The sequence below is a fragment of the Petromyzon marinus genome, chromosome 11, assembly GCF_048934315.1.
Source record: "Petromyzon marinus isolate PM22_M1 ecotype Great Lakes invasive population chromosome 11, UKy_Petmar_22M1.pri1.0, whole genome shotgun sequence".
Taxonomy (NCBI): Eukaryota; Metazoa; Chordata; class Hyperoartia; order Petromyzontiformes; family Petromyzontidae; genus Petromyzon; species Petromyzon marinus.
The window spans coordinates 4,064,002-4,088,658 of NC_133677.1; the positions used below are offsets into that span (position 1 = coordinate 4,064,002).

The 24,657-nt window shown below is 47.2% G+C and overlaps 1 protein-coding gene across 1 annotated transcript in view; it reads left to right on the plus strand.

The window, feature by feature from the left end:
- Nucleotides 1-2,967: 2,967 nt before the first annotated feature.
- Nucleotides 2,968-24,657, plus strand: part of LOC116941325 (actin filament-associated protein 1-like) — a 54,519-nt gene continuing 32,829 nt past the window's right edge. Inside the window, exons 1-3 of the mRNA XM_032952286.2 lie at nucleotides 2,968-3,327; nucleotides 19,537-19,665; nucleotides 21,110-21,196. Coding sequence (XP_032808177.2) covers nucleotides 3,312-3,327; nucleotides 19,537-19,665; nucleotides 21,110-21,196 — 232 coding nt within the window. The 5' untranslated portion in view covers nucleotides 2,968-3,311. The remainder of the gene's footprint in view (nucleotides 3,328-19,536; nucleotides 19,666-21,109; nucleotides 21,197-24,657) is intronic.

The window sequence follows — 24,657 nt, forward strand, 5'->3', positions numbered from 1 at the left end:
TATCGTAGCTAGAACCTGTATCGTAAAACTAGAAATATTTTTATTCTTGGTTCTTTCGGTAAAGTCACGTAGAAGGGAAACAATACAATAATAAAAATATAAAACAATAAAATTCTCACGACGTTTCGACTGCAACACAAGCAATCATCATCAGGTGTGAAAACCACAGCAAGAAAATTTTAATCAAAATTTAGAAATATTTTATTATTTTACCAGGTAAAACCCGCTAAGCTCTATAGCTCTTTTTCAGAAGCGACCTGGCCACAAATGATAGCTCATCCAAGTGGCTTATCATCATGTGGAGATGTTTAGCAGCCAGTGAGCCAGACACTCTAAACGCATCTTTTTTAAATGTGGAGGGGGGAAAAACCGGAGGACCCGGAGAAAAATCCACGCGACTACAGGGAGAGACACCGCAAACTCCAAATATACAGTACAGCAGCAGGCGTCAGCGCCGGGATCGAACCCACAACCTCATGCATACCAGGCGAGGTAGTTAACATCTCCTAGCCACCGTGGTGTCCCATGTCAAGGTGACGCATGGAATGGTCTCTCCGGAGACATTGAGAATCAATTGCTCATCGCCTGAGAATCTGTTTTTAGACTGTAGGAGGAATGAGCTCTGAGGTTTTTTTCCCACAGATATGCAGTACGTGCGGGTCCGCAAGCTACAACAGCAAACAATACAAAAACCGCGATAGGAGTGCATAATACAAAAAAATTGAGAAAATCTTCCTGCCTTCCACCTGCCGTAGCATGGGCATGCGTCCTGCTCAGCAAGTTCCGTGTGCAGCCGACCGTATCTTATACAGATGTATTTAGCGCCTTATTCCAAGGCGCTTGACAACATTTATTAAATTGTGCATAGGATGGTGGTCGTGGTTGAAATGAAGAGTGGCAGTAGCGTGGGGTCAGGGGGTGCCTTTTGGGGCCCCCTTGACAACCGCCATGAGAGACGGAGCTGTGGGTGGCTGCGTTTTTAGACCGAATGACAAATTTGGCCAGGTTGCAATAGGGTAAATCCATAATTGTAGCACACCTTAACTTGAGATTCCTTCACATTGATTCATCTTTACCCGTGCGACATTAGACCGCTCCCTCCCGTGACAGACGGACAGACAGATGGACGCAGATAAATCCGTGCTTTCGACCCTCGTTGGATATCGTTAATAGGCCAAAGCCACGCACTGCAAAGAGCAACGCCATCAGAGAAGTGAATTTCGTCACACTACCTATGCCCCTCGTGTGGTTTGCAACCCTCGAAAACACAGCGGAGAACTCCGTACACTCAAAGACGCTATCCGGTATCACAGATCTGACATGCCTGTTCATCATTATCATCATCATCACGGAACGCGGACAGATAGCCCGTAGGTGTCCACTGCACATTTAGTCATTTGTTTCGACTTTTCTCTGTGACACATTGCCAATATGCCTACGCAGCGAGAATGAAGTAAACATCACAATAACAACAAGCGTGACTTTGCTGATGAGAGTCAGACTGTTGACACCGGCCCCATAGTTTGATTGCGCAAACAAATACTGCTGGAGAGTTAGCGGCGCTCGTGGAAGCCAACCGGCTGATGTACCCCAGCGGTTTTTCTTTAAAAAAAAATGGTAACTAGGATTAATAGCATCAGTTAGAGGCGCAGCCCTGCAATTTCTGGTGGAGGGCCTCCACCAGAGGGAACACCGCTTAAGAGGGCATTGGTCTACTTTTCCACGCGCGTGCGCAAACGCACGAGGAAAACGATTCAAGTTCGAGAGAAGAGAAGATCCCGAGCATCGACGTGACCTTTAAATGCGATGACACAGTTGCCGCGTGCGTGTACAGCCGCCCCTTTTGTCATTGCCATTGCCCGTGCGGGTCGTGGTTACATCATGGGTGGATCAGGAGTCGATCATAACTTCTCGGCGCCAGTCAGTTCGACTTAGCGAAGGCATGGGCGCATAGACGTAGGGTACAACAATGGATTTTTGCCGCACTGTCCCTCTGCCCGCACAACACGTAACGGTCTGCAACAACGACAGCAACAACAAGAGCAACATCCAGGCTGCAAACTGCTTAGCTTGCGAGATCCTACGAGACTGGGCGCGCATTCCTGCGAGAGATTTGGTGATATCAGACAAGAAGGCTTTGTGACAGGGTGATCCTTTTATAGATAACACACCCAGATAACAGGAGAGATGTTCTAGGGTAAACGTGTTATTGCATCGCCTCGAAAATGCAAACATATCTTCCACCAATTTCAATGCAATTATTACATCTTGGGAAAAAAAACCTCTGTTCTAATTCACTTTTTGTCTAACAAAGCCGCTCTGATTTGCTCGGGTAAATTAGTAATCGGTGGGGTGTCTATAAGTGGATCGCCTTGTATAAGTCGCTGTCATATAGAGTCGGGCCCTCGTGTATGGGGAGTTGGTTGGGGAGTTGGTGGGGGGAAAATTGGTGGCGGGGGGGGAGTTGGTGGGGGGGGGAGTTGGTGGGGGAGAGGAACTTGGTGGGGGGGGCGAATTGGTGGGGGGGGGGAGTTGGTGGGGGGGGGGAATTGGTGGGGGGGAGTTGGTGGGGGGGGAGTTGGTGGGGGGGAGGGAGTTGGTGGGGGGGGCGAGTTGGTGGGGGGGGAGTTGGTGGGGGGGGAATTGGTGGGGGGGGAGTTGGTGGGGGGGGAGTTGGTGGGGGGGAGGGAGTTGGTGGGGGGGGGCGAGTTGGTGGGGGGGGAGTTGGTGGGGGGGAGGGAGTTGGTGGGTGGGGGGGCGAGTTGGTGGGGGGGGGCGAGTTGGTGGGGGGGAGAGTTGGTGGGGGGGGAGTTGATGGGGATGGAGTTGGTGGGGGGGAGGGAGTTGGTGGGGGGGGAGTTGGTGGGGGGGAGGGAGTTGGTGGGGGGGGCGAGTTGGTGGGGGGGGGGCGAGTTGGGGGGGGGGAGTTGGTGGCCGTTTCGGGAATACCAGACTTAAGAGATCCCTCCACGGCGAAGCTGCGATTAAGTGGAATAACCTGTGGCTGACGCGATCCATTGCCACATGTCCCTAGCTCCCGGGTGTGTGTCGAGCTCAAGGCAACTCGTGGTGAGACTGCCTTTCCTTGCCCTACCCTCGCGAGCACTCCCCTCCCCAGAACGGCCAAAGCCTCCATCCACCACCACCACGACTAACCCTGCCCCTCCCCAAAGCGGCTTAGCCCAGCCTCTCCCTATCCCGCTGACTCCTTGGAGTGAAGGAGAGCCACGCGTAGAGAGAGTGGCAGCGTGAGTGAGTGAGAGGACAGAGCTCTCCGGCCGTCGGAGACAGGCACGAGCCGAGGGGCTGTGATGGAAAAGGGAAAAGGTGAGTTGCCTTTGAAACTCTTCGTTCGTCGCTTCGTGTTGCGCCTGATTGTCTTTGTCCAGACGAGGTACGCGCGCGCCTGTGTATGTGTATGTGCGCGCGTGTGTGTATGTGTGCGTGTGTGTATATGTGCGTGTGTGTGTATGTGTGCGTGTGTGTATATGTGCGCGTGTGTGTATATGTGCGTGTGTGTGTATGTGCGCGCGTGTGTATGTGCATTGCTTCCACTTGTTACAGCATTGCACTTGCCATGCCAACAACAACAAAAAAAAACATCCGCATTGTACGTACCTGGATGGTTCCACGTGTGTTTTTTGTGTGGGCCTCCCCTAGGTCGACTCGGCCTCAAATTAGTATCTGGTGATAAGGGTAAAAATCGCCATTAGGGAGACAAAGGCGGCCGGGCGTGGTGCTGGCCACCCACCCCTGTCGTGTGCCGTGGCGGCCTTCATTAGGTGCTCGCAAACAGCGCTTGCCCCAACAGTCTGTGCAGGCTATACGGGGGATCTCACTTTACAAACGTCCCCAACAAGTTGATTGGGAGACGTCACCGGCCAGAGGAAAAGCTTTTTTGTTGCAAACGGCATGCAGCTTGGCGGTTTTGGTTGAACGGTGATCTGCCTGGGCCCACACGCTTGTGTGTTTGTATCTATATTGAAAAAAACTCACTTCTTTAGAACCGCTGTTTGTGTTTCGTTTGTTGTACGTCCTCCCCGTAACTCCGATTCGCACGGTTTGGTTACGTACGGTGCGAAAGAAGTTCAACATCCTATATACACACGCGTACGTGTGTGTGTGGAGTGAGATTGCTGCATTTTTGAACGAAAACGTGCACACATATACAAGTAATCCAAAACCGACAGATAAACAAAGCGAGGATATGACCTAATGGAGTGAAAAACAAGTGTGAAATTCAAACCCTTCTCTCCAGCAGGTAAACCAAAGCCTTGGTGTCCTTTGTTGAGAGGTTTTTTTTGCTGTGGGTTGCATTAAAACTTGCCTACACCCACACTCTAACTTTCACAGACTCAGCACATTAGTCTTCTTTTGCTACTTAAACACAAAAGCGGAAAATAATTATACTCCGTGCCGTAAAAGGTCGGAAGCGATTTGGGTAGCAACGGAACATTAATTACATATTTGAGGAGGTCTGTTTATTGATAACAGATAAAAAGAGCCCGTTTGAGGTAAGCGACTTGACATACCAGACCACAGCCAGCACGCAGCGCACAGACAATTTCAACCCAAACTATTTCCTCTCCGTGTTTACGCAATTTGTTTTAAAACAAACAATACGCATGCTTTGTAATTCTGCACATTCTTTTTCCCTCAATAATGATTCGCGGGGCAGTGCTGACACGTTTGTGGGTTCAGCATATGGTCTTCGCGTGAGCAGCAGCAACAGCAGCAGCAGCAGTGGTTGTGGCCATTGATGAGATTTTTTTGGGATAGTGAGGGGGGAGTTGGGTTGTTTTTTTTGTCTGTGGCTACCCCATCCCCCTCACTCGGCCCACCCGATGTCCACTCTCCCCCCCCCCCCCAAGCTATTCCCAACAAAGTACAAACTGTAATCCGCCCACCCCCAAGTGGGTTGGAATTACCAAGCTCCTTGCAAATGAATGAGACTCCCAAATGAATGTCTGTCTCCTGTTTAATTATCTCTGGATTTTGGCAATGTTTTGCAAACGGCGCAGGCAGCGGTGCATCGATTCATTGATTACATGTACATTCTTCAGATACGTGCACCATCAAATCGTGTCAGGATCGATGCGTTTTGTTGTTAAGTTTGGGGCGTGCGCAGGTGCGACATTGGTTGCATGGACAGAACGCGAGTGAGGGTGACGCCTCGGGGAGGCCTTCATACAGCAGTGGATAGATCATGGCAGATGAAGTTGAGGTTTCTTACAATGGGTTAATGTGATCCTCTCAGCCACTCGAGGCCACTACAGGTCACCATATTACAACAACAAAAACACATTTTTATTCTTGAATTGTGACGATGTTATCGAGTCACCGAGAGAGGATGGGTGGGTTTTTCAGCTCCCATCAGTTTCACGCGACCTTAGTCACCTCGTGAGTACGCGCATGTACCCTAGTCACATCGTGAACACGCGCACGATGTCACGGGCGAGTGGATTCTGGTGAATGGCCGTGCATACTGACGGACCATTGCATCGCAGTCTTGGTGTGGGCCACTGCAAGAATGACTCGGGTGAACATTGGTACCAAAAATTAAGTAACAGAGTAAATGGAGAACGTATCGCTGTGATGGACAACTGCTCCTGTGAATTCAAAGTAATTCGAATGTAAACTTCTTTATAACGTCCTAGTTTTATCCAGTCCATACATTGTATAAAGCGTGATCTCCAATAAATAGTCAGTCGATCTGTCTTCTCTGAAGAAAATCTATTTCCAAAACATCAGCTTTATTTATGTTTTTGTTGTTGTTAAGCAGTGATGTCAACAAGTGTTATTTTTGTTTGTGCACGTGTATCACTGCAAAAAAAAAAGTCGCTAGACTTGTGTAAAATTGTGTTGATGGCCACATCTTCTCTTCTTGTGTTGCACCGGCCATGTTAGCCACTCGCTTTAGACAGTTTTTTCCCCAAGCGGTGCATGTATAAATGTTGCAAACAAATGTGGTTGCCATTCATAACCATATGTTATGACAATGTACAGGCCTTTCCCTCAGCACCGCATGATGAAAGCCTCCCCTTGCCTCTCGGTCTTGAGGGCCGTTGGCCAATATTCACCACACTCGTTTTGCAGGATGGCGAAGGTATTGGGGGGTGGGGGGGCAGACTGGTTCAGATATCAATCACTTCGCCATAGATGTTCAGAGCCGTGGCTTAGAGTTAAACTCAGATGGTCTGGTTTAAAGTGGACTCCGCTAAAAACCATTGTGCCACCACAGAAGCAAGTCCAATAATAATGTACTGAAACATGTTTTATTTCTGTGGACATCCGCGTATGGATCCTGCATATAACCTGGGATTCTTTGTGGAGATTTGTTTCAAAATGTATTTACATAGGCGGTGGCATGAAGGCTAATGTAGGCCCTATCGCATTCCAAGGGGATTATACAGCATCAACAAAGGTGCTGAGTCTTTGCAGTCTATTTTAGCATGCATAATAAAGGTTTTTTGGTTAACGCCATCTAACCCAACAAACCTTTATTATGAATAATATTGGTCGCGAAAGCCTACGTGTTAAACTATTTTAGCATGCCAAGTTGGTGGCTTCGGACGACCAACAAATACGACTATTGTTTTTCTCTTACATTTTCCTTCAAGGCATTGTCAATATTTTGATTTTTTTTTAAATGTATCCATTAGGCACGCATTTCTTAAATCAGAAGAACACCTTTTAACATTTTGTACAACATTATTTAATTTGTTGTTATTGAAACGGGCATGTGGTCAATTATGTTGAAAGGTAATTATAGCATTGTAATGGGGGTGCCTTTTCCAAACACAGAGGTCACACGAGGGTCATGTAATGTACGGGCCTCCGACCTTCACCTGGATCCTAAATTGTATTGATAGTCTGGAGACAAATCCGCTTGTGTGCAGGTGCTCGGGACATGGTCGCATCACTCGATCGTGGGAGATGGCAGTGGGCTTATGGAGGCGTTCATCCAGCAGTGGATTGATCATGGCTGATGATGATGACGATGATAATTCTGGAGATATTTAGATAGGAAACGCAGTTCTGTGCTATACGGATGTTAGCACACTTTTAATATCCGAATCAAATTAGATTAATAAAACATTTAAGTTGATCGGTTTATAGGATGTAAAAAATATTGAATGTGTTTTTTAGGGTTTTCATTAGCCACATGGCACCAATAAAGTTCTGTTAACAGATTGTTTTTGCCTGGACACTTTCTTACCTAAATTACACCCGTTCATTATTTGAGTGTGGGGGATGGATATTTACAACAACCTTACTGTAATAAAAAGGTAGGTGCAATCCTTGTGACTTTTGGCAAATACAAAAACCTATTTCAAATTTAAATGAGGGCATGACAACAACAGAACGATACATCGCAAAACAAGTATGCCCATTGTTTCTCTACAGCGTCTTGAGATAGAGTTGCATTTAGATGCTACAGTATATACTTGGTTTGGGGAGGCCTTCATCCAGCAGTTGATTGACCATGCCTCATGATGACGATAAATCCAAAATGTATTGTATTGGGCTGCACTAGGGAGAAATCATTACAATGGCAGTTCTGGGAGTTGGCTCTTTCAGGGACCCAAGGGGACGTTATTGGGAAAAGGGTCTTGCCTCTTGAAGTTGATTTATGCCAAATGTAGCCTTTCTAGGAAAATCACTGAAAAACACGACTTTTTTAATGAATCATACTTTTCGAAGATAGTCACTAAAGCAACTCAGCTCTGATGCATTGTACTGCCCAACATTCCATTATGGTGTAGCAATGTGACCAGAAACAACATTGTATATTGGAATGGTTAATCAAAAACAACAAATCGGTATGGTTGCTCATCGTTTAAAATTGCGTTTTCAATAATTGTGCCTTCAGGTGTGTGCTTATTTCTGCGTGTGCATGTTTGGATGTACTGTACACTGTCAGTAGGGTTCAAATAGTTGTGCGTTCAGATGCTTGGTTGTCGGTGTGTGTGCTTAGAGGTGTGCCGTCATTTATGGTCGAAAGTTTCGCCTCGTGTTGGTAACGAGAAATCGAAATTGCTTGAGCAACCATTTACTTTTCCCCATGCTTCCATAAAGTTCAAGGTAATGCCAGTGTGAATGTTGCATACCGCAGAGGTTGGTGCGGAGCGGGCTGCGCTGGGCTTGGAAGGGGGGGGGGGTGTTGAAGTGGTCCGTCTTAAGCAGCACAGCTGGGCCCTCCACCTCGCAACTTCAGCTGCATTTCTCCATTTTTTGTTTGTTTACCATTGGCACAGACGCCTCGCACCAATGACCCTCACGCTTTACCTGCGTGGAAAATACCGTAGCTAAACTGAGGCGCCGTGCCGCACTTGGACTGGGATTAAAACAAATGATCACTCGCCATCGCCTGCATTTGCCCCGGGGAATCTTCTTGCCAATGTATAGCAGCGGCCGGGTCCCTTGAGCAGCTGCCTCCGCTATCCCCACGAAGAGTTTTATAATGAAATGCGCTCCCCTTTTTTTGCACAGCCTACGGAGCGCCCACACGAACAGATTGTGCCACTTGAAAAGGAGCTTTTGTGCAGCTCAAGCATCTGACAGCTTACTGATAGCTTCATTATGACTACGTTTTTCGGTGCCAATGTAACAACATAAGATAGGAATGCCAAAATTGTTAATGTACCTACAGAAACTGAATTCAGTAGTGTGTTTTTAAAACATAATACTTTTTAATTATTTTTAAATAGATACCTGCATCGTAGATTTTCTCATTATGTTTTAATGTGCGTGAAATGCTACCTTTGAAGTTTATTAATGAGATGTTTTCAATATAAATCTCTCCCTGAGGTTCCCTTTGAAGCCAAAATTGCGTTCCGATATTTGTTGTTCAACAACAGCAGTTTGTTAGGCCGCAACGCAGCTGACTGCCTTAATAATTTCAAGAGGCACATCAACACTTTCATGCAGAATGCCAACATTGGTAAACCTTTCTCAACCACATGTCGTCTAGCTTAAATCACAAATAATAATGAACACGCTATAACCAGTGTTCCGATGGAGAAGCAGCTCGTAATTGGAAGGTCGCAAGTTCAAAGCCTGGTTCGGGGTTCACTAACCCCATCATCCCTGCAGGTTCTATAGCATCAGTCGTTGTTCTATGGAACGACGAGTCCCCGCCATAGGAATGTGGAATTTCCACGACTGGCTCAACCGATTTGAACAGGATATGGGCACCAGCTCAATGCAAAATTGACAACTCACACCGAGCAACAGCAGCACAAAAATAGAGGCCGCTCATACTGAGAGGGCAATTTCCTTGAATCGTCTTCGCCACGTCTGATTTATAACACAGACAGACAGGCAGACAAGGATCTTTGTATTAACTACCTCTTTGATGACAGCAGTCAAACGTCCGCTGGTTATGCCTGGAACTAAATCCGGCTTTGATCATGTCGATTGTTCCACGGCAATGGTGACCGCACGCAGGCGAGGTGCTGTTTGCCGCAAGGTGGAGCGCCCATTTGGACCCATCGCTGGAGGCGCCGTGGTCATATTTCATTCTAATCCCACCGAGGTCTTTCTACAGTGGCCTCTTTGTGACGAGGCTGCGAGTGTATGATGTGAACATAATGGGGTCAGGGCTTTTCCTGGCTGAGTCCGTAAAGCTGAGGTCTTTGAGCAACGGCTTAAATATACGGGCCATAAAAAACCTGGGTGGGGGGGTGTTTGGAGAATTTCAGCGTCTGGGATGGCCATTTCGGTGTCCAACTGTTGAGAGCACCTCGGGAAAGATTTGTTTTTAATGCTGTCACCCGAAACGTATTTTCTAAAAATTGTCACCGCGCAACATAGGTGGGGTTCATTTGGGTTGCTTTTTTCTTCTTTCATATGCCAACGATGAGGTCACGTGAAATTCTGCAATTGCATTTGTAGGCCCGGCTTAAGTGCATTTCATCCTCGATGGGGTATATTTTTGGGGGTTGTTTCGCGTGGCAACAAGAATGAGCTGCGTAAGGACATCAGAAGGGGAAGCGTCGTTCGCTCTTCGGGAGCACAAGTAAAACCGAACGTTTGTAAGCAATGCTAAGAGCAGGGGTATCGATACTGGCGAAGAACGGCAGCTCGAAAGTCTCCGCTCGTGGGCGACGTAACGACGAGCCGACGCGTCGGTTCTTTTGATTCGCGATGCGTGCGTCGATTCGTAGTGCGCGAGAATCGGTTATAAGTCAGCCTTTCGATGTTAGTGACAAAATTGCGTGAATGAGACGGAACAAAAACACGAGAAACAATTAAACTAAGATGGTAAAATGGGGGGGGGGGCGGGGGATAATGCAGTTTTGAATACAAATCACGATGCCGATTAGTGACACTGCTTAGGATCGCTGTGGTGAGTGGGAAGTCATTGATTGCACGCCTCTCTGCGATCATGCGAAATTAAATGACACGTTACCACCACTTTATGATCTCTGCGTTCACGGCACCAGAGACTCGTTTTTGACAACGCCACCCAGGGGAAGTCTCCTCTGAGCTCAGAAACTGAAATGGAACCTGGATTATAGCAACATTAACATATGGTGCGCTGACCACAATGACGTTCGTTCCTTTTCTCAATTATGTGTTTCCCCTATGCCGTTCATGCTAAAGTAATGAAAAAGAAATCGGCTTTACCATATGCGGCACGAATGCATGTGTTTAAGATGTTCAAACACCACGTAGACACCAATTACAGGGCGATCAAGTCTGCATTGACCACACATACTTGCGGTAAATCGTGTAAACAAATTTACTTTGGTTATGTATGCATTGTCCTCGAAAGGGTTTGGCCTACACCAGAGACGGCCTCCTTCATGGCCTTGTCTCTGCACCAGTGTTAGACCAAAGAACGTCCAAAATGCAGACGGCACAGAGGCAATGGCAAACATAAAGCCATTAATAGCTCGGGTTGAGCAGCTATATCTCTATGGGTTTATTTTCTTCTTCACCATCTTGATACTGGAAAAAAGGGACCCAAGTTCAATCGGGCCGTGCTAAGTAACAGTCCGGGCGTGTACTACACCATTGGAACCTCCTTTGCCAGTAGCAAAATATGATTATTGATTTTTTACCCTTTTATTTGGCAACAAAACTGACACCTTTTTTTACAAGGAGACATGTTTGCATTGATCACAATACCTGCGGACGGAATGCAAACAAAGAACATAACTTTGATAATGTATTGGCACTGTCCTTGAAATTGATTGGTCCACACCCGAGACAGCTTTCCTTAGAAGCCTAGTCTCACAAAGTGTTGGACCAGATGACGTCGTTGGACCAATCAATTTCAAGGACAGTGCATACATTATCAGAGTTATGTTTTTTGTTTGCATTCCGTCCGCAGGTATTGTGGTCAATGCAAACATGACTCCTTGTAAAAAAAAGGTGTCAGTCTTGTTGCCAGATAAAAGGGTAAAAAAACAATAATCTGTCCGGGCGTGAGTCCGTTTCAACAGAGCTTCACTTGCAATTGCCCAGCCGTGCGGAATTAGGAGTGGCTTCACTTGCCACGAGTGATGCCTCATCGGCAACAGCCAAGGCACCCGTGAGGCTACAAGTTTCAAACTTAAGCCCTTAACCCCCTACCCCGCCGCCCCCTCTTTAGACTCCATTTGTTCCGCGTTGCGGGAGAGAATGGTGTGTGTCTGTTGATCGTTGTGGGCTCACTATGATTAAAAGGAAGATTTTGTAAACTGATCCTGCCAGAACTTGCACCGGAACATGACATGTTCATGATGTTAGGTTTCCTTGGTAGTTTTCCACTGCATGTCGGTAGGCCACCAAGGCTTAACAGACAGATGCCACCAGTGTCAGTATCTCGCTCCCTTCCCCGTGTGACGTAGCTCTCTGTGATCCGGCAAAAATTAAGCGCAATGCTATAGAGGCAAGTGTAAGGCACGGACAACGCAAAGCTCTGTCACTTTTCATCTTCAAATTGAGTTGGTTTTCTACACTTCCTGTGCGCTATCACATTTTGGCATACCTTACTTAAATTGTTCTACATGTTCTGTCTTTTTGTCAGTTTATTCCCACGGTATCTGCAGCAAAGATGTTTTACTTTCTCCCACAAACTCCTTCAGGTGTCTCCACAATCCTTCCCACAGCAGGGGTCCAACATTCTGCTATGATATTCTTTGTCACGTTACAGTTAAATCATTGGAGTTTTTTTTATTCTGAGGCCTACAATTTAATGGCTGATCGATCTGAAATGGTCAACTCGATACACTTGAAAATCCGGTTTAAAGCACTCGCATTCGGATGCAAACCCAGGTTTCTCAGCGGTGCGGAGCTCAGTGCTCAGGCCTCTTAGCCACCGAGCAACCTCGTGAATCACTTTAACGTCGAACGCCGTCTGAGCTGACACGGCGGGTTCTCTCAAAGGCAGAATGGTTCACTGGCACGCGCTCTATGGTGCTATTTCCCCACGTGTTTACAACCTGTAGAGCCACTGCTAAAGGTTTTTTTTATCTTTTCCCACCAGTGACAGCGGTGGCGGCTCGCTCGTTTGCCCGCTCACTTCTTCGTTGGGGGGGAGTTTTAAGCGTGGGATGTGGCGGACATCAACGCTGGCAGCAATCCTGAAGAAATTCCTCAATTCTCGAAAAAAACCCCCGAGGCCCTCCCAAATTCAAACAGTTGACCCCCCCATCTCAGCCGACCGAGAAGAACACAGCGCTCTTTCTTCGTCACCCGCAGCTCAGTCCATTGTTAAAAGAGACTTTTGCTTGTAACAGTCCGGTGTTGACATCACTGCGAATCGAACATTGATGCTCGCTGTGACCGGACACGTGGGAGAGCAGTGACCAGCAATGGGCGTGTCACAAGTGCATCCATGGGGGGCGTTTTCATCCCACCCACCCATCCACCCCCCTGCAACAGACTTATTTCTGTTCAGTCAGTCTCTGAAAGCATACGTAGTAAATATATAACGTGGACCTTTCCTTCTGCTTGGCTCCGATTATTAATGCTAAGGTTGATATGCGTGTCACATGGATTGGAATGTGATTCCAGAGCGTGTGGTAACAAAATCACCTTCGCTGGGATACAGGATCCGTTTCAGAGATTTATTCCAGAGTTTCCTACATTATACTTAAAAGTTGAGTTTTTTTTCCCCATAGCTTTCAGTTTTGTGAAAGTAGCTGATGCTGAGATGTATCTAAACAATTGTCCGAGTTAGGAAAGTACATGTCCAGCACAATCACTACTACGACTACCGTAGTCACTGTTCCATTGCACTTCACTCATTGATTATTGCACCCACTTTGAGGATTTGGTCTACCCAACTGGCTTTTTCCATCTCATCCTTGGCTGTTTTCAACCACCTCAATGTAGGCCACAATGCTTCTCTTTCTGCTTCTTTCCTCGCACTGCTCCACTTGGGAACTCTCCCTCCGATCGGATTTTTTTCCCCAAGTTCTTACAACCTTGCCCAATTCAAGACGCGTGTTACATTGTACGTATGCATGTACGTTGAACTTCGTCCGCGCCGTACATAGCCAACTGTGCTAATCGGAGGTGCAACTTTAGGAGATCCGTTTGTTGCTGGACGCTTGGCGTTTTGAGCCTTTGGTCAGCAGCCGTGACATAAACAAATTTAAACAGTCGAGTAAAATAGGATGGAAGGGGGGGGGGCTATGATTTGTCGTCGAGAAATGGCCACGTGGCTTTTCTCGTGACTTTTCCCAAACTGATAAGGGCCAGCGGCATTGGATAACTTTCGTTTTTTTTCCTCTTTCTCAACGACCTTATTGTGTGGGTCACTGTGGAAACGTGACCTCCTGATGCAATGGAAAAACAATAAAAACACACACTCACACAGTCATGTTAAGGTGGTGGGGGGGGGGAGGTGCTGGTTGGAGCTTCAGAAAAATTCCAGCCTGCTTGGCACAGCAGGATTACGAGCAAGTTTCCACTGAGATACTGGGCGGCGGTGATATCTGGGTACGTAAACAGTCCGGGCGGTGATGTGAGGCTTGGCGTGGCATTGCGGGGAGGTGTGGGAACGCCAGGGGAGCTCCTCTTCGTGCTCTAAAATTCACGTGAGAAAAAAACATTGAGGCTGCTCCCAGAGAGTTCCAATGCGAACAGACGCTCGCTCACTTCATGCTGTGTGGCTGCTCCGCATGTGAGGTCACGTTGGTGATTTTTTTAAAAAGAATTACGAATTGAGGGAGGTGACGATTCCATTTCATTTTTTATTTTTTGTTGTCCTCTAGTGCCCATCTCATTTGTTTCGTCTTCTTTCATCTAATTTATTATTTTATCCTCAGGGTATACATTTTACACGACTTGCACATCTTGCTGCTGTTGTTTGTCTTATCAGCCTGCAAGTTTCTATTGCTGGGTCAAGACCACCCTCATTTTCTTCCATTCCTCTCCTTTTCCATAACGATGCCATGATTTGCGTGTAATTTTGATTCATTGTAAAAAAAAACCAATGTGTTAACACACGTTTTGACACTTATCAATGCGCCAAAGCATACTTTTTCATGAAAGGATGACTTCATCTAATAAAGTTGTTTTTGAGGCGTATGCCCATTTTAAATATCGCTAGTTCTTTTTATCCACAGTGATTGTCGTTTGACCATCGTGAAGTATGTCAATGTCACGATGAACTCTGGTCACAGACAAGGAATAATGGTTTGATGCCTCGGCGTGAGTATGAAGAAGTTTGTTTTGTAACTGACTACACCGTGCTGTTGGAAGGAAACTTATAACCGATGTCCCGAATTAAATTATGCAATGTGTTACCATGCAGAGAGGTTTTTTTTAAAGTAAATCTACACCTGGTGGCCCCAAACAAAAAAAAATCAAACAGCATGCTACCAAATGGAATGTCTGGTATCTTAAAAATATATATTATTATTACATAAGACTCTTTTACATTTCATATCCCTACAATGTTGTTCTGGTTAGCCCGTAAGTTCATCGGTTAGATTCGATCTTGCAGCCTGGCAGTTGAAACAATGGTCCAGTTTTCTTGGAAATATTAAATCCGCAAACACCCCCCCCCCCTTTTTGAATCCCACCTCTACCCACCCAGCATTGCAAATGGTTGCTAAAGCAAACGTAAGGCCCACTGAGCTATGTAGCTCTTTCAGAAGCGACCCAGCCACAAATGATAGCTCAATGAAGTGGATTATCACGTGGACATTTCTAGCTGTAAAATACTCTAAACGCACGTTGCCCAAATGTGGAAGGGAAAAATTCGCGGGACCCGGAGAAAAATCCACGTGACGACGGGAAGAGAGACACACAAACTCCACACATACAGGGGTCAGGGTCGAGATCTAACCCACAACCTCCTGTACACGAGGCAAGCTAGTTAACATGTCGGCGCAGTCGATCATCTTGTTGCTTGTGGCGGGGTTAAAGCATGGGTACTGCCAACTCTTGCGAGGCATCTCGCCAGCGTGGAAGAGTAGAGGGGGGCTCGACTGAGCTTCCGCTAGTGGAGGCGCTGTCGCCAGCAGTGCGTCGAGGAAGCAAATTCACGGCTGAACCTTTCGCAGCACCTCTTTTATACGTGTAAATACACGCTTCAATCGTTCGTGTGGGTCCCGAATGAAATGGCCTGTAAATTTGCACAGGCGCCCTTAAAACTCCACGGATGGCAAATCAGGTTTGGTTAAATATAAAACAGCCCCTAGCACCAACAAAGCAAATAAAGCCCCCTCCCCCCCCACCCCCCAACTGGATTGCCCCACGCTGAAGCCCGCTCCACAGCTGCAGCGCGGCTTGCGATCTCTCGCGAAAGCTGCACACGTGCGAGCAATGCGCTTCTGTGGGCGTTATTTATTTATTTGCTTCACCACGGTTGGGCAGCATATCTCGCGCACGCGCTCGTCTCTCCTCACTATGTGCCCACCAGCTGCTTTCCGCATTGAGAATGATCTGAAAGCTGATTTACGTGGAGCATTAAAGGCTCTTGCGCCTCCCCCCGCCACCGCCTCCCCCCAAGCAAACGGGGTTGCTGAAAGGACAATTGTGTCATCGTCTGGGGGTGGGGTGTGGGTTTGCGGTGGTCGCTCTGCTCCCAACCCCAGGGACCCGGTTGTGGGTGCGTGCGTCAGATGGCGTGAAAGGTGAATGTGCGCGGAGCGTCCAATGAGGTCTGCCTAGGAAGAGCGTTGCGAATGTTCACCGCCGACGGAAGTTATCGTTGGGGTTTGCAATGTGGAGCCAATGTGACACGTTTCCGATGCATGCCCCGTTTTTTTGTGGTCTGTTCGGCACGATGTCCGACGTTTCGTTCCGCGTGCTGTTGAGCTTCCCCGGGAAAAAATAATTCGATTTCACGTGCTGAATTCAATTCTCAAAGTCGCTTTCAACACGTTGGAGCGAAACATTACGAAATGATTACTTTGCTCCCGGCACGTGCGGCGAAACGTCAGACATTGTGCCTAACAACGCGCGGTACATCCCAAAAACTACGCCGTGTATTTTATACTATTAATCACCACTTATACCTGGGAAGGTCAACCCGTGCAAGTGCTCCGTGAATGGAAAAGATCACAACAACGCGAGGGTAAGATGGAGAAACACTCGACAGGATAACGCTGTCTCCATGCAGAAACCACCCTTAATTACTTGCCTAGAGGGCAGTTGTCTGTCATTCCGGACAATGGCTGACAGACTGACTCCACGATTTACAATCATCTGTGTACCGATTGCTTGAGCGTCAACGTTTTCCAAGACGACCGGGTGTCTAAGGGGGTCGGAGCATTACGCTGGCGCTGCCAAAGTGCCTAGGTTTGAATCCGTGTTTACAGCCCGCCGTGATTAATTAAGTATATTTATTAGTTATCAAGTACGGAATAGCGAGTTGGTGCTCTTAGCCGGGCCGTCAATGACCACATACAAGAAAATGACGTGAAATGTGATGTTGCATTGAAAATGTAAAAATGTTGTTTTGACTGTCATCGTAAAACTCTCGCGAAGCGGAGTGTTTTTGTGTGTGAGAGAGCGACTCTTACTGTGGAGAGGATAAAATGGCCTTACATGGATTTATTTGTTTAAGTCTGCTGAAAGAGCTCTTCTGCAGGCCCTTCTCTGACACATGGACGCTCACTGCTGTATGAGATTTCCCAATGGAATATTTTTTCATGTCAAATCACACGATACCCATAGCAACAATTCGAAATGATTGCAAAAGGGACCAAGACAATGGAACAACAAAATCTAGTTTATGTTCTTCGGTGAAAACGAGTTTTTTCTTATTGTTACCAATAAGGTGACAGGGTGTTGTTTTGAAAACACTGCCTGTGCATCTCTATTTGGACATATTTTGCAAAGTAAATATTTAGTTGAGGTTATGTGCGATGCAATCTCCTCGCTGTCTATGGCTGAGATTGGTCTTGTCATCTTCCACCCCCATGTGCCCTAATCACCCGTCTGCTCGTGTTTATCTATCATGGCCTCGATTGCTGGGGTGACCTGCCAGACCACGATGTTTTGTTGCTCACTATCGTCACCAACATTGGCTCAACAACGAACAAATTAATTAAACTGCCATAACACACCAGACACCCAATGCGTTAGCTGTGTGTGCACTCTAGTAAATATATTTTAAAAGTCCATGTTACCGCCTGCTCAAGTGACCATTGAGACTGTGCTCATCTCTTCTTTCGAGCCCTGAGCCAGTGATGGGAATTTACAGGGGCGAGTCTACCCACAGCAACAAGCACCATTGACTTCCCCACAAAGTGGTACCTATTTTGTTGACCCGGAGGGATGGTGGGCTGGGTTCAAACCCCAGGCAAGATTTGGACAGGCATCCTTCCGATTGCGAGCCACTCGCTCTGCCGCTGAGCCACTAGAATGGACATAGCATCCGTAAAACCAAATCGGAATGACCTTCTTCACAGCATGGAGAGGCCCTGGATTGACAAAGCGCCCTGCGCATGTACTCCAAACTTCAAGCAGTCGTAAATATTTTAAATAAACACGTCGTTTAAAATATTTTAGCTTTTCCTGGGAAACTTCCCCCAGTATATGCTCGTGAGCAGTGCGGCTCGTTTTTGTCTCGCATATACGCATTTTTGTTTCACTCAAGATCTTTCAATTGGTTCCCGCAAACGGTTTTGGAATTCTGTATACCGCTGGGGTCAAGGCGTGGGTCAAGCAGCATCAATCCTTTCTGGGAGGAGCACAGAGCATATGCCCTTATAAACCCCGTGTTGACGGAAGACCAGAGGACATCAGATCTCTCTTCCCACCGCCCACATGGTTTGTTACTGTATATAATGATAAATACCAGTAACTGCCGTGCTCCTAATATGGGCTCAATATTTTTGTTGGTGGTCAACTTGGCCACACTAAAGCGGCAATGGAAAGCTGCCTCTGAGAGAGCGAGAGACCGAGTGGGATATCGGAAATGCGGACGCTCTCTGTGTACCGCGTGGGGCATCAAGGGAAATGTAGGACGTGGTGTTTTGATCAAAACGCTCGATTGTAATTCGGTTTGTATAAAGTGCGACAATTTTGTGTTTTTTTTATGTTTGAGGGATTCAATGCATCGCCCGCCCAGTGGTGTTGAGACTGAAAGAATTTAAGAGGGCCTGTTGTGGTGGGCCATTTTTTGTTGTTGTTTGCCAACGGGTCTGTAAGGGACAAGGGGGGCCTTTATATGGCTTTGGTAAAAAAAAAAAAGATGCATGCCAACGTGCCCTCCCGGAAACTGGCCACTTACTTCCATGCCTGTTCAAGCATTCTAATGGCACGAGAGACGTCTTGAGCTTCTGTGTCAGTTTGTCCATGGCCTTTTTGCATTCGTGCTCAGTGTTTTTTTCACATATTTAATGTAACGTCTTGTTAACCGAACGGACACTTGGTCGTGACATGTGTTTTTTGTAAAAATAATAATAATAATAAGTGGGAATACGGGCAAACACTTTTATGGACATTGAGATATACTTGTTAACACAATATGTTCTATTATAAATAAAGTAGATATACTGTGTAATAAAACATTCTGCTAGCTACCACATGTCTATAAAGGTGTGTTTTGGGTTAATTTAACAAAATGTATAAACACTGTTTGGCTAATATGTCAGCACAAATAAATGTCATTGTAGCTACCAGCCATAATTTCCAAGAATGCATCACGTAAATGAAAGTCACATTACGGCGAAGGGTCACGTTCAGTATTATTACGTCTAAGCGCCTGAAAACATGAAACTTCTCACTTTTGCATACCGACTTAACGTTGGCTCTTAGACATGGCACGGCTACCTTCTACCTTGAGCGGTGGTGACGATTCGACTTCTTCCGGTGCCTTTTATTACCCAAGAACTCCACGGTGGCTTATCCTTTTGCACGGGCAATTGCCCATCAATCCATCAATCACTCAAACCCTCAATTTATAGCCGGCTAACGGGCCGTTGTGATGACAGGTCTCATTCACGATGGGGAACCTGGGAAATGTGCGTGGTATGCGCCGCACAAAAAAAGCTGTTGACATAGGTTTGACGTTTCGCACGGAAGACGTGGCGCTTGATTAACCGGCGGCGCGTGCTCTTGTGCGGGAAACCTGGGCAGTGCTGGAGCAGCTGCTGCCGGAACTCTCCTCCTTCCTGGAGATCATCGACCAGGAGCCGCTGGGAACCACCGCTCGACGCAAGCAGCAGCTCATCCAGACCTTCATCCAGCAGCTCAAATCGTCGTCCGGTATGGCGGCCTCGCGCCATGTTCCCTGTTACCTGCGCGTCTTTTTGTCCGTGTGAAGAATTTGAAATTGGAACTATTGTCATTATTTATCGTTGATTTGGCGTGTGATAATCCACCTCACCCACCCCCTCACGTTTAGGTGGATCGCCGTTATTCAGGGGTCCTAATAATTGGATTCGATGATCATGTCTGTTTTCATCGAGAGAATGTTTACCGCCTGCGACCAAGGAGGCCATAGGGTGCGCCGGTGTCAATGTGGCCCAGAACCGACATGTCCAAGGCCTGGGTCCGCCATCAATCTCAATCCAGCACTGCCGAGTCCCATCGCATTCCTGGGAAGTCCCAGGAGGACTAACAGGGGAGTTTAGGACACAGGGGCCCAGGACAAAAATAAGCCACTGCAAGCGTGGCCCATTACGATTTAATTTTACAGTGATCATTTGCGATTATTTTCTTGGGGGGGGAAAAAAAACTGGACACATTCTGTGCCCCTGTGAGCAAAGACGGGCCAACGTCAGTCAACTGCTGCGATCACAAAGCCAGAGAGAGCTGAACCTGTGGTCCGTCTCAAGCTCGGTCGTCGTTGGGCACCGCGACGGGTGTCCGCCTCGTGCTGCCAGCCCTCGTTCCCTGCGCGAGCTCTGAAAGGGTCACGGGCAGCTGCCGCGTTGCCTTCACGTGGTCATCGTCAAAGTGGAATGCTGTGGATTTATATCCCGCGCAGGCTAAAGCCACACCAGACCCGCAGCCCGTTTAATTCCAGTGTATCTATAATTTCGAGACCTACAATTCGTACGGATGAACGAGTACCCTTTAAATAATAGGTATCTTTATGTTTTGTTTCGGATATCCCACCCCCACCCCCTCGAGGTTGATGTTTTTCTATTCTAAAGATATACTAACCTGTAAATGACTGCACGTTATTGATTTCTGGTCATGTTGCTTTGAAGTAAGAGACAGAACCTGGTTTTGAGACCCAAGTCTCCGAATTTTGGGACCCCCCCCCACCACCATCTCATCACGTTTGCTGATGTATGAATAAGCGGTATACTTTGAGAGTCTAAGTTTTTAATCCATACATCCCATTCATCAATGGGCTTTAACTCATACTCCTTTCCAAACTGCTCGCCTCCCACGGGCTCTTTGCTGTGCATTGTGTGCACGTGTGTGCGCACGCGTGCATGAGCGTTGCGGTGTGTTTACACGCAGTAGAAGCTGTATATGAGCACACCCAATGGGGAGCGAGGCCAGCTGTGCTTATATCCGAAGTTGTGTGCTTGCATCGGAAGTTGCCCTTCCCCTTCTTCCCACCAGTGCAATGTAAGCATCTGTTGCTGTATATGAGAATTGTGCTTATAATTGGTATGCTTTTATCCTGCTTCTGCTGTGTTTTAGCGAGCTCTTACATGTGTGTTTGTTTGTTCGTCGTGTGTGATTGATCCAGGAGACGATGGCGAGTACATGTACATGAACAGCATTTCTCCGACCCTGAAGACATTAATAGCGGAGAGGGCCTCCGCCTCTGCAAACGGTAGGGAAGCTCAACGATAAAGACGCGTGGCACATGGCACCTGAATTGCTCGCGGGGCAAAAAAAAAATCAAAGAATTTCTTAACATCTGTGTACGTTTAGAGCAGGTTTTTAGCCGCTTCCATTAAAAAAGGTTTTCTGCTTGTCGTCGGCCTTTCACTGAAAGCGTTGTCGCATCCAATGAAAAGGTTCAACACGTCAGCGGCGCCGCTGCCTTCGCACGACGTTCGCGTTGCAATGACCTGCCTCGAGTCCCAAAGTCGCACTGGCGCGCTGGCGAAGATTTTCCGCTGCAATCGGATAAAGCACATCCAGCATAGCTGCGGTGCTTCAGGATACTAATGATTGCGCGTACTTTCGGCGGTCAGTCCGGCGTTATCGCAAACTCGATCGGTAAGCAGAATCGGGTAGCTTCCTGCAATCACTGAGTAATGGCTCCGGCAACTGTACTGGTCTGTCACGTAGCGTTTGTTGAATGCACGCCCGGGCGTGGTTTAACAAAAAAAAAATCTTATTGCTTTTACGTCCTGTCCCACACATTTTTATTTTCGGATGACGTATTTTTTGTAAAGGCGGCCGATCAGAAACACATTTTCGTTGAAGGCAGTCATCTCGTGGCGTTACTTTCCAGCCACGTGTCTCGCTTATACTACTCCCACTTCTGGATAAACTCCGGGCCCCCTGCCTGGCATAGCTGCCGAAATCTGGGACCCTCTTACACATGTTCCGCTGCTGGGCGGCGAGGCCACCGTTGAACACCTGGGTGCTGGAGCACACACAAGTGGCTCGCCTGCCCGTCTAAAGATCACGATAACAACAAAGAGAGAGAGAGAGAGCATCCTTGGGTATCATGAACTAAAACTAAACTATATTTTTTTTTTTATGAGACCAGGTAAGATCCACTGAGCTCTATAGCTCTTTTTCAAGAAGTGACATGGCCACAAATGATAGTCCAACGAAGCGGCCTATCGTGCGGAAAGCTATAGCAGCAAAATACTCTAAACGCAGGTTGATTATAAATGTGTGGGAAAAAACGGGAGAACCCGGAGAAAAATTAATGTAACCACGAGAAAGCATGCAAACTCAAAATATATAGATGTTGAGGTCAGGATCGAACCCATGAGCTCCTGCATATCAGGGGAGGTAGTTAACATCTCACCACCGTGGTGTCCGTGATGATGATTATCATCATCATAATAATAATCATTGGCAGCCATGGTCAATCCACTGCTGGATGAAGGCCTTCCCAAGCCGCCATCACCACCTCCCAGGATCCTGTGATGCAACGATCCACCCGGCACTGCTCCATCTCCCCAACGAACTTTCTCTCGGATGCTTTCCATTACCAAGTTGCGCAGGTATTGGGCATGTAAATGCGTGGTCACCCAGCAGCAACTCCACCAGTCGTCCGAGATGCACTGTGTCCGGCTTTGTGCACAATGGTAATGATGTGTGCTCAAGTGCATTCATTATGAGGATGAGGTAGACAGCATTTTAATGTGTGCTTCAGGGAAGATCATTTGCAGGCCTGTAACGATCCTTTCTCACGATTACATGAATTGGCATGAATCAAGTTTGCGACTCAACTTAAGAATATATATATATTTTTCCCATTCTAGTACATCGTAAAGCCTCAAATGGCTGCAAGGGGGTGGGAACAGTAGCACGGTGGTGAGCACACCGCACTAAACCCAGCTACGTAAGTTTGATTCCCAGCCAGGGTGCACGTGTCATCTCCACTGGTCCTTCACCACGAACCCACCAACCCGCCTGCACTGACCAGCGTGGTGAATTACAGTCACCCATGCTCCATGAGAGACGAGGCATGGAGCAGGCCTTCATCCAGCAGTGGATCGACAAATTGGCCGTATATTTTACGAATATATAGAATACATTTTTCACGCGAGAGTCGGTATCGCGAGCACGAGAATCGATGTCTAATTATTGAATCGATGCATCTTTAGACCATTAATTGCGCTCGGTGGCCATGGGAAAATGGTCGAGGGAGTCTGGCACACGTTGCTTGAGCAGAGGTCAGCTTTGAAGCTTCTCTTTCCGAGGGAGTACGACCTACAAAGTATCACACCTGGGTTTTCAAAACCACGTGCATCTGCTAGGCAAGTGCACTACCAATCAAAATGTAAACAAACTTCAGCAAATCAAGATTAAACTTCAGCAAGTATTAAAAAAAACTATCGACTTGGATGTTTCTGAATTATCTGATTTTGTCGCCGCGGGATTGCACTGTGTTTGCGCACTGAGCGAGGAGCGCACACATTGTGACAACTGTATAAATGTTTTTAGATTGAGCTCGTCGTAACAATAACCTACAACGAATAAAAACCAATGTGGCACTCCGGGGGTTGTTTGAATTATGCCGTCTCGTTCCGTAACTACCTGCCCATTGCCGGAGCTTCATAAAAAAAAACATCTGGCGTGGCGTATTTTCTCAAGGAATAAAATGTGAGAATAACCTACCCACCCGTGCCGCTTCCCACCCTCTGGGAACGCAGTTTTGTAAATTGCGTTGCACTCAAGAGGAAAAATAAATTCGTGCAAGCGGATAGCGCGGAATAAATCAGCTTTCTAAGACTGTCCCAAAGGATTACGTTTCGCGATCGTGCACCTGCGAATTTTAATGTTCCATAAGAACAGTAGGTTATACTTTAGCTTGGATTGTGAAGATCACTTGTATGTATGCATCTTGAACAACTTTTGCACCGTACGTAGCCAACCGAGACAATTGTCGACTCTTTACCAACCACTTGCAAGTCAACATATTTTAAACGATCAAAGGCTCGTCAACTAAAATAAAATTCAATGTTGTGTTCGGCGTGATGATGGACGTGCATCGGGGTGAATCTTGAGGAAGGTGACCTGGGCGGCTCACGAGTCGGGTGTTGCGGCGTTCGAGTGTGGGTACCCACTGGTGATTGAGTGCAAGTGGAGCGAGCAGATGTTTGCAGCCAGATTGTCCAATGACTGCACAACCCCCGCATTCTGCCCTCCTTCCGCAAAGTAAATGCATGTGGTTTTAACATTTTGCGCTTATGCCAGTTTAAGTAGAAGCGTTGTTTCGATCGACTTGCAGCGAACGTTGATTTTCAGAGGGGGGTGGGGGGGCATACGGAAGGTGCGCGTGCGCCCGTCGTGTGGGTAAAGAGGCCTACCGAAAGTGACCCCAGAAGTAGTTTGGGATAACGGGATACTGATGTTGTATTTGTTTGGGCACTCGCATGTCTCGGCGGCTCGCAGTACTTCTCGTGCCACCTTCCAGGCCCACGCTCTCATTGACGGCGTGGTGCACTGCTAGCTTGCAAGAGTCTTGAGCGGAAATATGTCGCGACACAGACACACGGGAGTGTGCAATAGGAATAAAAGTGGGATTTGTGTGGTGGTTGAACCACCACCGAAAAAAATGTGTATCTTGCTAAAGCGAGTGGTTGATGGTTGTACGAGATG